This window comes from Megalopta genalis, chromosome 5, assembly GCF_051020955.1.
Source record: "Megalopta genalis isolate 19385.01 chromosome 5, iyMegGena1_principal, whole genome shotgun sequence".
Taxonomy (NCBI): Eukaryota; Metazoa; Arthropoda; class Insecta; order Hymenoptera; family Halictidae; genus Megalopta; species Megalopta genalis.
This window is the reverse complement of record NC_135017.1, coordinates 18,801,129-18,818,958: the sequence shown is the minus strand read 5'-3', so window position 1 is coordinate 18,818,958 and position 17,830 is coordinate 18,801,129. Positions and strand designations below refer to the sequence as shown.

At 43.6% G+C, this 17,830-nt stretch overlaps 2 protein-coding genes across 2 annotated transcripts in view; one reads left to right on the top strand and one right to left on the bottom strand.

The window, feature by feature from the left end:
* Positions 1–75: 75 nt before the first annotated feature.
* Positions 76–17,830, top strand: part of LOC117219829 (homeobox protein PKNOX2) — a 53,355-nt gene continuing 35,600 nt past the window's right edge. Inside the window, exon 1 of the mRNA XM_033469302.2 lies at positions 76–267. The gene's annotated coding sequence lies outside the window, so the exon portion shown is untranslated. The remainder of the gene's footprint in view (positions 268–17,830) is intronic.
* Positions 3,601–15,199, bottom strand: bsh (brain-specific homeobox). Its single transcript, XM_033469304.2, has 3 exons — positions 13,982–15,199; positions 12,391–12,643; positions 3,601–5,838 (listed from the first exon to the last, which is right to left on the bottom strand). Exons 1-3 carry the CDS (start codon positions 14,318–14,320, stop codon positions 5,582–5,584), a joined length of 849 nt encoding a protein of 282 aa, XP_033325195.1. The 5' UTR covers positions 14,321–15,199; the 3' UTR covers positions 3,601–5,581.

Sequence of the window (17,830 nt, the reverse complement as noted above, 5' to 3'; positions counted from 1 at the left end):
CGTGCCGGAACTGGGGACGACGGTCGGTGCTCCTCGATCAGAACCGTGAAAACGTGTTAATTATCGTGTGATTGAAATTTCAAAGTTGCTCGAGCAAAGTAGAACCGTGATTTGGACGTCCTAAGTGCGTGTTCCTGTTCGATTTGACGAGGAAGTCGACCGCCGACGGAACGCGAACGCATGATCTTGAAGGAAGGGTGTTCGCGGTCATTTCTATGGTCACCGTTGCTGTAACTGGACTTCGAACTTTCAAGAAACCAGCGAAAGGTAATGGAAAATCTTCAACGATTCTATTGTATGTAATATTAAAATTATTCGTGTACATGCGTTTCCTTTGTCTCAATTATGGCAGCGTTCTACGATATAACCTATACTATTTCCGATCTTGTTTCAATCTGGCGTTTAACACTGCACCTACCGAGTGCCAAAGATGTCCGACATATTGCTGTTCTAATTCGATACTGCGTCATTAAAGAGAAAAACGTGATTCGGAGATATTCTATTATTTTATAGCAAATAGTATTGATGAATAGGTTGATGAAACGCATTCTTTGTGCGTATCTGGAGAAATATTGAAATATTAAAATTTCTATATTTATATAGATTTCCTTTTTAGTATATTTATTTATATTTATGTTTATCTTATTTTTAGCAATGCATTCTTTGTGCATATCTGGAGAAATATTGAAATATTAAAATTTCTATATTTGTATAGATTTCCTTTTAGAGATAGATAGATTTATTTATATTTATTTTATTTTATTTCTTTCGATGTGCATTAGCACAAGGTTTAGTGAAAATATTTCATTACTTTAGAAAACCAAATTATTATTGGGAAAATAAGACCTTAAATGCCTTTTTCTTTAAACTTCATTATTCAGACATTAGACAGTAATGAATTAGAACAGCAATGGGTTGCCTTATAAAAATTACAGGTCTGAATTTATTTAGGTACCTTGCTGTTTCTGTTACAATGCCTGCTTCTGTTATAAAAAATATATTCTGATATTTTCTACAAAAGACTCTTCTTTCGATGTGCATTAGTACAACGTTTAGTGAAAATATTTCATTATTTTTGGAAACCAAATTATTATTAGGAAAATAAGACTTTAAATGCCTTTTTATTTAAAATTCATTATTTAGGCATGTATCAGTAATGAATTAGAGCAGCAGTGTGTTGCCTTATAAAAATTACAGGTCTGAATTTATTTAGGTACCTTGCTGTTTCTATTACAATGCCTGCTTCTGTTATAAAAAAATATAGTCCGATATTTTCTACAAAAGACTCTTTATAATTTGAATAGTTTCAAAATATAGAACCGGTCAGCATTGATAAGCTCGATCCTTCTGTGAAAATGGCTTCGCTCGCCGACTCTATCGAATACAGTGAAACGCGAAGTATGATTCACTAATTGATCATAGATAGGGTCGTTCGCCGATGTCGGCCAGAAATTAAGCCGGGATTAACAAGCTGGGTTCTTTAGCTCATGCGGCACGCTGAGCCGCGAAAATGTTCCAAACGACGAGCAGGAAATGTCACGCTGCCAATTAGCGGAATGGTAATGTTCCAGAGAGACGCGAGCGTCGTTCCTGACCCGAAACGCTATCAAATGTCAATCGGGCCGCTTTAAACCATCAATTTAACCATAACAGATCTGCAGCAGCGGTACGAAATGCGATACCATTCTGCTTGGGCTACGAACATTATTTTTCTGTGCTCGACGTGGCTTAAGAGATTCGCTTGAAACGCTAAAATACTGATTATTGCGATAGCTGGACTTCGTGCGATTATGTGGAAAAATGTCCACGAAACTAAAGTAATGTAATTAGCGAAACTGATATTAGATAGTTAAAATATATCATCGTGGATAATATTTGAACTCTTTGCATTCTGAACGGTTTGGAAAAATTCAGTTCGTTCGAACATGTTGCAATGGAAATGAATTATAAATGTAAACGAATAAATTATAAGACACAAGCTTTGGTGGAGCTTCCAGTAAGCATGTTTAATTTTCAAAACAACAGTAGAATTGTATTTTACCTTCGCCGTTTTAGTAGTACTGCTCGCTTGGACAATGTGAAATTCCTGTGATGACAAAATTGCAAATTAGTTAATCTCATTTGGAAAGTTCACAACAATCCTTAAAGTAATATATTAAATGAAATACGGTCAGTCGGCGCAAATGAAATTCAGTTTAAATAAATAAATGACCTGGAATTTAGTCTTTATTTCATTAACTTGTTATCTGAGACATTCTTTTTTTATCTCGCGTGCCTTGTCACCCACGAGTGACAAATCGATTTCTACGTAAAATAAAAGTTGTTTACATCGATTGGATGGAACATTCAATAAAGCGAACGAAGATGGGCCCGATGGAACCCGCACGAAACGGCTAGCAGTTTAACGTGTTTACGTCTTCCGACGTGTGCAACCCGACACCGCATCGGGTCACGGCTTGCGTGCCGAAATTACCGCTATCTTTTCGCTTCTTTCTCGCATTGTTTTCATTTGCACTCTTTATGTCGACGGCTGAAGAAACATGCCGGCTGCGAACGCTATAGTGCATTTTTAGTTAGAATTCTAGCACAAAGCATTCTTCACTGTCGCACAGGTAAAAAGAGTGTGAATATTTGAGACGATTGTTGCAAAATAACAAAAATATATTTATTCAGATCCGTTGCGATCGTTGCAAAATAACAAAAATATATTTATTCAGATCCGTTGCGATCGTTGCAAAATAACAAAAATATATTTATTCAGATCCGTTGCGATCGTTGCAAAATAATAAAAATATATTTATTCCGATCCGTTGCGATCGTTGCAAAATAACAAAAATATATTTATTCAGATCCGTTGCGATCGTTGCAAAATAACAGAAATATATTTATTCAGGTCCGTTGCGATCGTTGCAAAATAACAAAAATATATTTATTCAGATCCGTTGCGATCGTTGCAAAATAACAAAAATATATTTATTCAGATCCGTTGCGATTGTTGCAAAATAACAGAAATATATTTATTCCGATCTGTAGCGATCTGCTATCAGAAGCTGTATGCTCAAAGAAACAAAATTAAATCAGCTCTTCGCAAATGTACAATTTTTGAACCCGCCATTTCCTCGAAGGTTCTCACCGTTTCGTTCTTTATCTCGCTATTATTGCCATAAACGCATAAAATCTGCAGTCCAACGGTGAATCGTATTGCAGCACAGTTTGTTTTAATTAGCTGCAGCGGGGTTTTAGGAAGCGAGATAAATTCGGACCGAATAACAAATGATACAGTAACAATTACATTTGCCACGTAAACCAAGAACAACTAATAAAAATTTTCATAAGATCAACAAGTTAGCGCGTTTTCGGATAACGAGGAACAAAAAGAGTCGAACATTCCTATTTTCTTCGAATATTCTATTCGTCGAGGACGAATTTTCCGAACGAACGAGAAAAGATGAAATCACCGGTAACAGAATGAACAAAGCCGAAGTTTCAACAAACAAATCGTGGCTAATTTCTTCCAATGAATTCCGAGAGCTCATTTTTCTTTTTTTCATTGACGACCGACCCAGCGATTTAAAAGGAGGGCAAAGAAAATACACCGTGTTACATCGTGACATTTTAATCTCAACTTGAACCACAGGCTAACTTACTACTTCGCTATAAAAAGTGACACAAAACAGACTAGCTTTAATTACGGCATTTTGCTATAAAAAGTGTCGTCGCTGGAGATCGATTAGCGAGTCATTTACACGTTTACACTTTCTACATTCTTTTTTACCTCTCGACGGGAAAGTTTTCTCCTCGAGGCTCTACCCTTGCACACCGTTCTCACCCCTTTCCTCCTCTGCTTCTTTTCCTTCTTTTCTTCTTCTTCCTCTTCTCTTTTTTACAATATCGTTTAGGTACGATTAGCTCGATCACAAATGTCGAATGGCACTGAGAAGTGTATCCAGGCGTGCCGTTTCTTTCTCGGTACCTTACCCACCCCGGTTCACGGATTTCGGTGTCGATTACGAAAACAAAAAACAAAGGCGAAGACGTGTTCGCTCTTTACGGTTCTACTTCGAAGACAATTTATTATCCGTTCGGGTACGCGCCGCGTTTCGGTCCAGAAAAATATTCTCTTGAAAATTACCGTCACAGTGTCGAATATCTATTTACAAAACGTTACATTTCAAAGAAATATTGAATATTAAACAACAATTATTGTGCGCGTCACAAGGCCCGATTTCGTACGCACAAAATTCACTAACAAGGGAAAATTCGTCAACCAGAAAATTCCATTTTCTTTGCAACTGTGTAAATGTATTTTATCGAGCTATATTTATTATCGGCCACGATTCGTTTCTGCAGGGTGAAAACAACCCTTGTGTACGTAGACAGGCGGTTCTCTATGAATCTATACACGAGCCGTTTATTTTGAAAGTGGCATAAGTCACTTTACCGTAATGAGAAGCGGTGATCTTTTTAATGTTTACACGAAATTATTTATACTGAGAAAAATATCGGTATCCTGAGAGAACAAATACAAGTAAATCTTCTCGAAAGTTAGCATCCATATTTTTGAAACGTGTTAAAACGCAAACCCTTAAATATATCGACTTAAAAACAAAGTGACTTGTGCCACTTTCAAAATAAACGGCTCGCATCTTTAAATCTGCAGCAGGCGTAACAAAATGGTTCGAATGAAAATGCAATAGTTTTCTATGCTTTTTAACACTTCCACGACCGCGCTAGAAACCTCAAAAGTTGTCATAAAATTAAAATATTTCGTTCGATTAAACAAAAGTTACGAAACAAACTTGTATGCAAATCTTAATACAATTAAGCAATCATTTTTAATTTTTCAGTGATCATCCATTCGGTCATCGATCGACTGAATTTAAAACGGGGAGATCTCCCCATTCGGTTGGCCAAGTGTTAAGCGAAGCTATCATTAAAACCGTAGACCGACGATTAAACTACTGGATCGTGTTCGCCTGACTCGCAATACCCGAACGGACAGCATGAATTGATCTTTTTTACTCGTACAGCACAGAGTCCGCTAAAAATGTCTGCTAACGTAAGGGACGACTTTTTCTCGTGTCTCCGAACAATTTACACGTCGATCACCTTTCTTACCATTATTGACTCGTTTTCTTACGGAAGTTAAAACTCACTGTTTGCCACGAAACGAACGGCCAACCGCACAGAATCGTTCCGCGGCCCACCCGATAAGAAATCACGCTCGGAATTCGACAGTCGAATTGCACGAAGAACGCTCGCAGACGCGATCCCTGGTCGTCGAAACGAACCCCCTTCCCGATCGGTCATCGTTCTCTTCGTCGACCAATCGAGCGAACCCCGAGGAACCCAACGGGACCCTCGAAGTCTTTCGACTTCGTTCCAACATCACTTCGGCTTCCGTTCCATTCGCGAACAACTTGCTCTTCTCCTTCTACAAGGACTAGTTACACTCGAACATCCCCCCACCCCACCCCCACAACGGGGTCCAAGCACTGTGCAATCGAACCGCACCGGGCCCGATCGGGGCCCCGCGACGTTCTACAGTTTTGGTGAACCACAAACGAGGACCATAGCGATTTCAGCGATGCTGCTGGCGTTGGATGGTCTGGCCGTGTTGCGACTGATGGGGCAGGTTCACCGGATGCGGGTGCGTCATCTGATGGAAACTCGTCGGCGAGCCGACGCGCCTCGAGACGTGCACGTTGCCCGTTCTCGTCGGCGACGGCGTCTCGTCGCCGAGGACGTCGATCTCGTCGTCGTCGGAGTCCGCCGGGGCGTCGCTGCTCGCCCGCGATTCCCGGCCGCCGCCGCTCAGGGAGAAATCCACCGGCCTCTCTGCGAACAATTTCAACGAGATCTCGCGTTACCGACTTCCACAGCTTACAGGAGACACCGGAACGTCGTCTCATTTAATCCGTTCGCTGCCGACCACGAGATATCTCGCGGCGGACGGCCGCCGTCACGCGTCCGTTAAGGGTTCGTTCCCGAAAAGGAAGGATTTATTTATTTATTCATTTTTCGCTCGTTATTTTTTACTTTTTAGCTCGATTAACACTTCCACCACCGCGCTAGAAACTTCAGAAGTTTTCATAAAATTAAAATATTTCGTTCATTTAAACAGAAATTACGGAGCAAACTTGTATGACGTCAATTGCTTCTTCAGCAAATCTTAATATTTTTTATTATTATATATATTTATTATTCTTTTTATTATTCTATTCATATCTCTATTTTTATTCTATTCATATTATTATATTTATTATTCTATATTCTATATTATTTATTATTCTTTGCAAATCTTAATAAAATTAAGCAATTATTTTTAGTTTCTCGTTAATCGTCCATTCGGTTATTAATCGACCGAATATGAAACTGGGAGATCTCCCTATTCGGTTGGCTAAGTGTTAACTCGCTATTATTTTGTACCTGTTATTATTTATTTCTTTAAATTGCCGTCTAGAACAGGCGTTTCTACGAGATAGGGGTGGGCAGTCGATGCGTTAACTGACGCCGAATGCATTTCTTATAAGATCACGTGAAAACAGAGAACAATTCGCGACGAATTATTCGAAGATAAACAGATAGAATAAAGAATCGTACGAATAAATGAATAGAATAAAGAATAACTGGAATAATCAGATGGAACGAAGAATTATTCGGTTAAATAAATAGAATAATGTACGACGAGCAACGAATGATCGTTTTTCCGAACAAAACGATTCGATGAAGAACGCGATTTTCGGACATACGTATGTTTGCCCAGACGAATTTTTATTCGCTTGGATATTTATTCGATAGCGTCGGACAAAATTTTATTCGTTATTCTCCTATCTCTTGTCCATCGTGCGAATCGAATTTTGCGCGACTGTGGTACGTAGGTAGCGCCAATTAATTATCGCTAAAATTGAAATAACTCGGACAATAGTAAAGTTATCGAGCTGAAATTTTTACTGCAGTTCGCGTGTGCACGACGTCGACGAGGAGGACACGGTGCAGATTTTTCGATCGTATAATTTGCTGGTAAAACAAAATATATATATATATATATATATATATTTTTTTTTTTTGTTTCGATTCGATTCGACGAAGATTCGAGCAATTATTCCTTGGTTTCGTGATCCCGTGATTTACGTAACGCGTCGTAGCAGACATTATTATAGTTGGTGCGGTGAGAATTAGCGGATTAGTAATTTAAATAACGTCGAACAGGTAAACGTGGTCCGGGAGGGAACGAGGGGAAAATTTCGCCGCAGAATCCGTTAAAGCCCGAGCGGCGCGAGTTCTACGCAGTAATCGCGGATAGTCGGTAGAATTTAAATAGTTTCGTAAACGGAGGACGGAAAGTTTAAATTGAACCTTATTCGAAAAGTTCGGGATCAATATAATAAACGGAACTTCCATGTACGACTTGTATAAGTAGATGGAAATGCCGTTTCACCGTGCATTGTTCTGCTAACACGGTCTTAACTCTTTACAGCTACCTTTGCGCCTGGCCTGGATCGCTTCCCGACTGATTCAGCAACTTGATCGTTCATGCCAGGGATTATTTGATTTCGACCAAATTTATCGTTAAGATAAATTCAGAGTTCGATCGATTCGCAGGAACTTTGTCGTTCATTTTCGATAATTTCGCGTCTGTAGATCACGTTTCTCGAAAGTCTCGCTTACGCCACCGTGATCCTAATTCAATCGATCGATGACCACGCGGCCGGAAGAAGAGAGACGGAGGAGAAAAGAATCGTTCGGAGACACGGTTCCGGAACGGATTGAAAATCGTTTAATTGAATTGGGTCTCGGATATATGGTGATACACAAGTAAGGTCCTCGACGAGCCTCGGTGCGGCTAGGAATCGTGAATGTAGGTCTGGCCGAGCACTTAGCCGATAATTGACTAATTTTCTCGAAGACCGAATCGAGAAGACAAGAGGTAAGACGCGAGGGGTGGCGCGAGACGTCGTCGCAGTAAGAGGTCCAGAAGAAGCGAAAGAGAAAGACGACGGCAGGGAGAGGGATGGATGGATAGACCGTGGGGAGAGGAACGAAGGGGTGCCGTAACTCTCCGGGGTTCCTTAGACGGTATCCGTTCGAGTCTCTAGACGACCAAGACGAACACGAAGACACACCGGAGAGACGAGCGCGAGGAGGAAGACGGCGAAGAGGACGAGGACGACGAGGCGGTCTCATCTTCTACGCGCTTCCCAGCCTCCCCCTTGCGACCCCCTTCTTCCCGGCTGCCAAGGAGATGTCTACTAACTTCGTTAGCCCTTCCTACCGAACGAAGCCATCTTGGCTACCGAGACGAGCAACTTGCCGAAGGTTACGACGAGCAGATGCGCCGCAGCTCGGGAATTACTCGAGACCGTGGTCCCTGTCGCTGGTTAGAAACGCGGCGCGGCTCGGCGATCATTTATCCACGCCGGTTCAAAGAAAGTTGAACTCCTACGCTGAGACGTCGGGCCATGGTTCAATTATTTTTTGTCTATTGCTCGAACGCTTTCACTGCCGACTTACACCTTGCCCGCTCGTTACTCGACGACCTCTGTAACAGCGCACCCGGAAAACGACGAATCACGTTTCTAAGATGGACAAGGGGGATTTGATTCTCGTCGATCATGTTTTTTTTTCTCTTCCATTATATAGTCGGTTTATTTAAATCATTTTTAGTTCCAAGAAAATCGTTTGAAATTTAATTTCTTTTTATTTTCCTTTTTATTTCTTTATCTTTCTTTGCTATTCTTCACTTTTCTTTCTTCTTCTTTACCTCTCTTTATTTTTGTTTGTTTAATAGCGGAAATTAAAGAAAGAATGTTACTTGTGGGTTAACGTTGACTTCCAAACAACGCGGACAAGACTAAATTATAGAATCGACGTTCCGTTTCGAGGAATCGCGATCGCGATCGCCCGGTAATAAATCTTCCAGAAATTCGAAAATGTCGCATTATGGTAAAAATGGTAATCGTATCACGTCGTTAAAAGTTATCGGCGAAAATCTGTCGTAACCCAATAGCGGCGACTGATGGGATCAAGCGATTTTCTATGAAATTCTCATTGGAAGGCCATGGTCCAAAATTTAATGGCCGATTAATCCCTCGGAATACGAACTCCGTGTCGAATGATTGCGATTTTATTTTACTATTTTTTAATGCTCCGATAAATCTAACACGTCCGTATCTATTTGATAATAACGTCTGTTTGGTACAGATTTTCACAAAGATTGACGGATCGCAAATTTTCTACTCCGCGATTATTCGTTCGTTTGTTCATCGAATATTGTACAGGAAGTTGTCCGTTAGCCGTACGAAAGGCTATACTAGCACAGGGAAATTCGCAGCGACCCGAAATTCGGCATTTCCGGGAGAAATTACTGTACTTCGGATCAAACCTTTGACCCTCGTCGGATCGCCTGCGCGATGATTTAAAAATTAATCTCCGCGATTTCGTTTCTCAGGCCGTTCGTTACGAATAATAAAAAATGCAGACTTGACGCAGAGTTGAAGTAAGAAGAAAAAAGAAAACGAAATAAAACTTATTCGCATCGTAGTAACTGCATTCGCGAATTTAACGAAACGTTTGCGAAAGGTTAATAGCATTTAATGGCGTCGATACATTGTTTGCAAGCTTTTAAAATTACCGATGGACCATCAACGAACAGAAAGACTGTTCCGTTGGCTTCCATCTCTCTCTCTCTCGCAACTCGCGACAAATTTCGCATAAAGATCCGCGGCGTAATTATCAGTGTGGATCCATGGATTCCAATTTTGCATCGGTTTTAATTGTTTCGTTTCAAACTCGCGCATCGAACAAATTATAATAATTTTATTAACCGCGGTGCATAAGCGCCAACGATAAACGACACCGGCGAGAGAACAGCTTCTCGCGCGACTCGCAGTCGTCGGTCGTCGGTCGGACAATCGATTTTCGGAACTCGGTGCTGCATTAGTTGCAATAAAAATCGGCGGAACGTCTGCGCGACGGATTATCCTATTGACGATGGCGGCCGTCGCGATATTGTAAGCGATAACGCCGTTAAATCCGTATATGAATTGCGGGATATCGTCCGGCAAAAAGCGATCATTATCCAGGCAACCGGGTAGTTAATCATTCTAGTCCCAGGCGGGCTCGGTTATGGTCTGGTTAGTTAACTAAAGTTGCGTAATTTATTGTCAGCCGAATTTTGGTTGCATTATATGGTCCATTAGCATGATAACCTGGGGAACTATTTGACGTACACCGAAATTCCGTCGCTGCCCCGGCCGCGCTCCAATGCAAATTGATAATCACAATTACGAAGTTTATACTAATAACGATTTAATTGCGATACACAAGCCGCGATCTACTTTTCGCGATTATTATTATTATAGTCTCCTGTGCGCGTATCGGTCGGCTCTCGGCGACCCTCGAACGACCGGAAGCGAAAAAGTTCGAGTCGTTAAAACCGCGCGACGACGACGACGACGACGGCGGCGGCGGATTTATTTAGCGATTTCTGCGATTCGTCTTAATTGCCGGACCGCCGATCTTTATGTCGGATATAAACGTTTCCGCGGCCCGCTTGCCGGAGAGACACGGAGTTGGAAAAAACGTTTCCTTATTGTACTAATTAGCGATTATCGTATCGTTCCGCGAATCGGTCCTTAACTTTTTCTAACGACGAAGTTCATTGTTCAATTTCTTAAATCTAAACTTCGTTAATATACAAATTATCTTGGAACGTGCTGTAACAATTTTAGCGGTGCCTGAGAGTCACCGCTCGAGTGCGAAGGGTCGAAAGTACTGAGCAATAATGTTAAATAAATCTTGAATAAACTCTAAGAAGTAATATTGATAATACTAAGCAGTAATATTAACTAAATCTGAAATAAACCCTATGAGATAATATCAAAAAACTAACACCATAAAATATCGAAAATATATTTACGTATACTTCGCCGTGATCGAAAATAATCGACGCATCCGTAACGCTGCGTGGTAATTAATGTACGAACATTTCGAATATTAATTTGGAGCATTCGTTCGGCGATGCAGCATCAAAATCGAAAATCGAACGTCCGCGAAAGATTTCGCGCGCCGAGAGAAAGAGAGAGAGAGAGAGAGCCGAGTATGGAAAATTCTCGTCGCTCCTGCCGTTCCGTATTTTTTCTCCTCGCACGCTGTCGAAATTACAAAACATGATTTATGGATAATTGATTATGCAGGACAGATCGTGCTGTTAATCCGGGCTAATTGATGCGGAGGAACGCGCGTGGGCGCGTGTGCACGGCTGTTTATCGAAAAGTCGATACACGTGTTTAGCGGTAATTACGCATTGTGACGCGCGCGGATCCGAAATTGCATGGGTTCTGCAATTGCAATTAAACGCTCGCATTAACCGAGGCGACGGGCGAAAATTTTAAGCGTCATCGAGTTTATAATAGAAGGCTAACTTCCGTTTTATCAACTATTAGCTTCCTCCGGAATTACGATCGCGTGTTCCGCGTCTCTGATCGCATAACACCAAAGATTTCGTTATCATCAACTCCCCCCCCCCCCGGCATTTCATTATCAGTCGCGCGCAATATTATACATTTAAACGTCTGCGCTACGTACGTCGCACGCGCGCACGTGTAACCGGACGGTCCTTTACGCAATGCTCGCGATTTCCGTTTTAGCACGACACGTTCGACGACCCGGAAACTTGTGCCAACGGCTACGGCTACGTCTCGCCCTTATTCTCTCGACGAATTCCCTCTTCGTTGTTCAGGTTTTACCTTTCGCCGATCGCGTTCGTCCTTTTTGCAATCCGAGCGGACACTTTTGCCAAGTAAATTCATCCGATTTAGGAAATACAATTGAATCCTTTGAATTAACACGAATTTGTGCAGTTATTAAATAATAATGTAATACAAATCTCTCATTACAGGTAATCTGCAATTTATATATTGCATATTTATATTGCAAAATTAATCTGCACTGATCGTTTATGAAGTTTCGTCGAATTTTTTGACTTGATATGACTTCACACTGTTCACAAAATGATAAAAATTTCACTAGAGACAATTAATCCGCAAGGTTCGTATACAAAATGAATCTTTTAAATTTTCCTTGCAGGCTCGGATAAAAACGGCTGATAAAGCATCGTCATTTAATCCTTTTATCGCGCGAACCAGCTGCAATATTTCCGAACAATTCTTTAACCCTTACCCGGTAAAATAAATCCGTCTAACGTCCCAGCAACATTTAGACCGTTTGGCACAATTATAAAAAAAAGTTGTTCCGTCTTAAGAGAATGTACGAATATTTACTAGACCAACGGGGAACGTTTTGATGCCTCGGCACAAGATGTAACGAAAGAAGAAATCAGAGGGCGGAGGGTTGAAAAGAAGATGGCGAACAATGTTTTATACTCACCGGCGGGTGACGTGACGGAAACGGATTGACCGGTACACGGCTGATTGGAATTCTGATTGCTGTTGCTGCCCGCGCTGGTGCTCAATTTCCTCAATTGTTTCTTGTGCTTCATTCGCCGGTTTTGAAACCACGTTTTCACTTGGGTCTCGGATAGGTGAAGAGCGGCCGCAAGCTCGACCCTTTCCGGCGTGCTCAGGTACCTCTGCACCTCGAATCTTGCCTCCAAACCAGCTAATTGTTGATCGCTGAACACCTACAAATGCCGGACAAGGGGAAACGGAGCCTGTGAATAGCCGTCGTTTCAACGTTCATTTAGGAATCGACGCGATCGAGCCTCGGCGCGGCTCGGACGGAAACGACGATGTGTACGGAGTTCGGCACGGAGACCGCGAAATTATTCGAGGAGAGACTGTAAAATTGTTCCGACTATTATATTGATGTAGGATAATTGTCCGAACGAATGCCTTTTCGTCGACAGTTTTATTCGAATAACGATTATCCATTATTCGTTGGTAATTATTCTTTGTGTTTATTCGAGCAGTGACTGTAAAATTACTCGAACAGAGACTGCGAAATTATTCGAATAATAATGCGAATGATCGACTGCGCTTGTTTCTGCGTAATTTTATGAAAATATATTTATACGGTTAAATTCACGCGAATGAAGATCATTTGGTCACGCATCAATGATCTTCAATGATCAATCATCAATTTCGAATCTCGTGCCGCGTTCTCTTCTATTGCATTCTGTTACGTTCACCAATTGACAGTCGAACGATAAAACAGTCAATAAGTAGATAAAACACATAGGAGAAGAAACATTGGTAATATTCAACTTTACTGGCGCATTATCTGCAAGCCACTGCAATTATCAACACAGATAATCATTTTCTATCCGACTCCTGTTGCAATCGATTCAATTTTTATTTCGCACGAAGATCTAATAATCATATTTACCGCATTCCTCGCATTAAATACACCGCGTATCCTCCCATAAAATATGCAAAGAACGTCGTCGAAAAGACAACAACAATCTCCAAATATAAACTCTGCAACCCCTAAAATAATACGGTAAATTCCCCCTAATTTTCCATCAGCTTGTAAACAAAAATGTACAATTTGGGAAGAAGAGATAACGAGAGAGGAGCCCAGCACACCGTTTTCATAATAACAGACAATCGCTAACGATAAAAATGAGCCGCGAGCTGCTCGAACAATCGTACCTGCTCTCCCCAAATCGACCAATCCTGTTCGCAATTTCAAGAAAAATCGAGAAGAATTTACCGTACCCTCGAGCAACAAATTCTCCAAAAAGCACGCCAACAATTCCCAAAGTAAATTCCACGTTCGCCAAGTCAATTCGTCGTTCTGCACGCGAGATACTCGATGATGGCACGTGTGCGACGCTGGTACCGATCGCGTTCCAGAAGTACGATCGCCTCTCCGCTGTACCCCATAAGAAAGCAACGCTTGATCGACCGATCGGACACGAAATACAAAAGAGAAGAGTCGCATTCGGTGACCCGGCGAATTCGCGTTCGCCGACGCCGGACGAATTCGCGTTCGCTGATAAGAATCATCCGTGGCTCACCGTTCGCGCTTTCCTTCGTCGGCAGTGCTTCAAGGCCGCGAGTTCGCTGACCCCGGGCACGACTCCGACCCCCATGGCGGTGTTGCCGAAAAGCGGGCCCAAGAAGAAGGCCGCGGGTGGTGCCGACGGGTAGCCTGGCAGTAAACTGGCGAACTGCTGGTAGTGCGGATGCTGCTGGACCCCGTGGCCGGAGGAGAGGTGTTGATGGTGAAGCTGATGATGCGAATGGGGCGGCACGGTGCCCCGGCTGAGGATGTCCTCGATCAGGAACGACGTCCTGTTCGCGGATGTGCCGTTCTGACCTGGCTGGGCCTGCTGTTGCTGGCAGGTCGACTGCATCTTCGCGGGATGCTGGTTGCAGTATGGCCGTCGGGTGCGGGATATTCGTTACATTCTTCGATTATCCCGATCGGTGGTCACTCGATACGTCACGCGAGCCCTGCATGTTGCTCTCTCTCCCACTTTCTCTTTCTTTCTCTCTTTGCCACGCCGCGAGAGGATCGCTGAACCGAAGAGCTCCGTTCGCGAAATCGGCGGAGCTTCCAAGAGCAACGGAGCTCGCGAAAGCGATGAACGTTCGCGCGAAGGACGCAGGGCAAAAACTGCCCCGAACTTGTCACTTGGCCAACCCAAACCGTCGAACGATCCGGGAGTATCCTGATGATCACAGTCCGACGTCTGCCCTTCGACGGCGAGAGGGCGAGCTAAATTAATTGACACCGAACAATCACGTACCCTATGTCGCTTCCGACGAGTCGCGCGTTCATCGCGCCGTCTCCTCGAACATTCGTACAACCCGCACAATATTCCACCAAGCACAAAGAAGAGGGCCCGTCGAAGCGCGCGCGGTACCCGACCGGGACCGGACGCACCAAGGAGAAACGGACTTTTCGCTGGAACGGATCCCAACGGAGGAATGCGAACGGACACCGCGTCGGCACCCTCCGGCCGCGTTCACCCCGGAGGTCGGTCCGCGGTGACGGAGAAGCGGCTGCTCTTCCGGATGTATAAACGGGGACTTCCTCGCGAACGGTTTAATTAAATCGAGAGCCGAGCCGAGCCGAGCCGGGCCGGAAACGCTGGCCGATCGAGAAAGTCCGCGGGGCAAGAAAAGCGTGTTCCGGGCAGGGTGACACGGGCCGCGCGCGCGGTTCGGCGACGTTCAGGGAGTATCGGTGCGCGATATTCAAGGCGATTCAACCCCCCGTTCCGCGATCATCTCCACCCTCAACCCGCTCTAACTGGCCAAGAAGAGAGTAAACCTCGGTCCGGATATACGAGCCTCGACACCCGCCGGCATTGGTCGGCGTCGCGACGCTCGGCGTCGCAACGGTTGGCCCCGCGGATCCGCCGGGGCGGCGCCGAACGCCGCGTTTCCATGGCCACCGGGCCGGGGGTAAGCGAATCCTCACCCTGGCACCCCTCCGAATCGACGGCAAAGAGATCACGGAGAGTAGGAGAGCCGCCGGAGAGACCGAGCGCCGCGAGAGAGAGAGACCGGGAGAGCGGCCGAGAGAGAGAGAGAGAGAGAGAGTGGGAGAGACCGGAGGAGATCCGAGGGAGAGAGAGAAGTCGCTTCTATATCCGCCGCGGCCGGCCCCGTGTTATTGCGCATTCACATTGACTAGTGCACGATTACGGCGTTCACGTGTGCACTTCTGAGGTGGCTTTTCCTACCGCTTAAATTGTATTTCGTTTTTACCACCTCCGGCAGGCCGGCCGACCCCCGTCTAACGATTTCCAGGTATTCCTTTCTCTTCGTCCTTTTCTTCGTCGTCTCTTTTGCTTCCCTTTCGTTTCTCGGACCTCTACCCCCTGCTTGACCCCTCCGGAAACTCTGATTCGCGGCCGACACGGTCCACGCCAGTTCGCGGTCGACTTTTACAGCGACACCAGCGGCGCACGGATTAATTTTCATGGGCCTTGGGCGAGCTTGTAAATTCAAACGTACCGGGCTGCGATCGTTTCTCGTCGAGAACGGCTGGACGATGTAAAAGGGGGTAGATGATGCGAGAGGGTTCGTATCGCAGTGGCCACGATTTTTCTTGTTGTGAGGAACGTCGAGTGTCTGTTGTTTGCTAATAATAATAGTTTATCAATAATAGTGCGCATTGTTTGTTAACAATCGGTGGGTACTGTTTAGTGATCGAATTGACTTTCTCGAGACGATTTGGAGCTAGCGCTAGATTTATGGAGCATCGGAAACAGCTGTTTTGTATTGTTAAGAGAACGATAAGATGTTTGTTCGGATTTTGAACGAGTGCTATTGTAATATTTATCGAAATAGATATTTTAGTAATAGATATTTAGAGTAAGAATTATGATGAATTATTGTATAAGAATGAAATTAGATATTTCTGTGGTCCGTCCAGTGATCTAATTGAACATAAGACAGCGTTTCGTAATAGCTGTCCTATTATAATTATTAATAGCTGTCCTATTATAATTATTAATAGCTCTCCTATTTTAATTATTAAATAGCTCTCCTTTTATAATTATTAAATAGTTGTCCTATTATAATTATTAATAGCTCTCCTATTATAATTATTAATAGCTCTCCTATTATAATAATTAATAGCTGTCCCTTCACCCCTTTGCTAAAAATAGCATCGAATAGAAATATATTGTCTGACGTCTCCGATCGAAATAGCGTAAAAATGCCGTCTTAAATATTTTCTCTGTTAAAAATCACCCAGCCCAGCTTACGACGATTCAATTATTCGGGGTGGGCACCCTTCAACGTTCTTTCCGGCTGCTTTCGCGAAGAGCAAGATCGACTCGCTCGGACAACACCGGTGAACGTCATATTCGTATGCGTACGTATCCGGGGAATTTTTCGTCAGGAGTGTGCGACAAATTTTTTTCACCCCGGCCCGTATTGATCCCACCGTTCCGGCATCAAAGTGTAGGGAAGCTTTCCGCGAGTCAATACATCTGTATCGAATCTTGAAGGGGGTAGAGAATGCGGATCAGGAGGAGCAGGAGCACCGGATTAGATTACTTATTGGACGATGTATACAGCACGCTCAAAATGGATGTATCGGTGTATATAACGTCGATGTACCTTCGAGCAACCCCCGCGCGCCGACCCCGCTCCGGCCGAACCATCCGATCGACAAAGTTATTATGGTATCACGAAACTACCCTCCCCGGTACCGAATTTACAATAATAATAATATCAGGTGCACGCCGAACTTCCCGGCGTGTTCCGCCGAAATACGTTGTACATTTTAGAAACGCAAACGGCTCTCCTTTTTTATTCGATCGTCGAGGGATCTCGTGGATAATTTATCGATGTACATTCGCGAATATAATAATATACATAATAAATTCTTCGAGTAGAATTTCCTTCGTAGAATATTTCGAGTAAATTCTCTCTCTCTCTCTCTCTCTCTCCCTCTCTCTCTCTCCCTCTCTCTCTCTCTCTCTCTCCCTCTCTCCCTCTCTCTCTCTCTCTCCCTCTCCCCCTCTCTCTCTCTCTCTCTCTCTCTCTCTCTCTCTCTCTCTCTCTCTCTCTCTCTCTCTCTCTAAAAAGAATTTATTCGCAACGTTATTCGGATAAAATTATACGAATAAAATGTTATCCGAATAACGTCGCGAATAAATTCTTCGAGCAGCATTTTATTCGCAGCGTTTAACTTCGAGCAAATTTTTCGGATAAAATTTCGTTCGAGTAACACCTCGAATAGATTCTTCGTCTACAATTTCGAACAAATGTCTCCCCTTTTCCTCGGGAATTACGCGACTCGCCCAGCACAGGTTATCCGAACGCCGGGCAACGGGTTAAACATCAGGGCGGCCGTCGTAGATTCGCCCCACCGATTAAAATTCGTCGCGTTCGTCCGAGGA

Coding starts and splice junctions, on each gene's coding strand:
- bsh (XM_033469304.2), bottom strand. CDS start 14,320: ATGCAGTCGACCTGCCAGCAACAGCAGGCCCAGCCAGGTCAGAACGGC. Junction 12,644..13,981: donor GACGAAGGAAAGCGCGAACG/GTGAGCCACGGA, acceptor CGGCATTTGTAG/GTGTTCAGCGATCAACAATT. Junction 5,839..12,390: donor TTCCGTCACGTCACCCGCCG/GTGAGTATAAAA, acceptor AATTGTTCGCAG/AGAGGCCGGTGGATTTCTCC.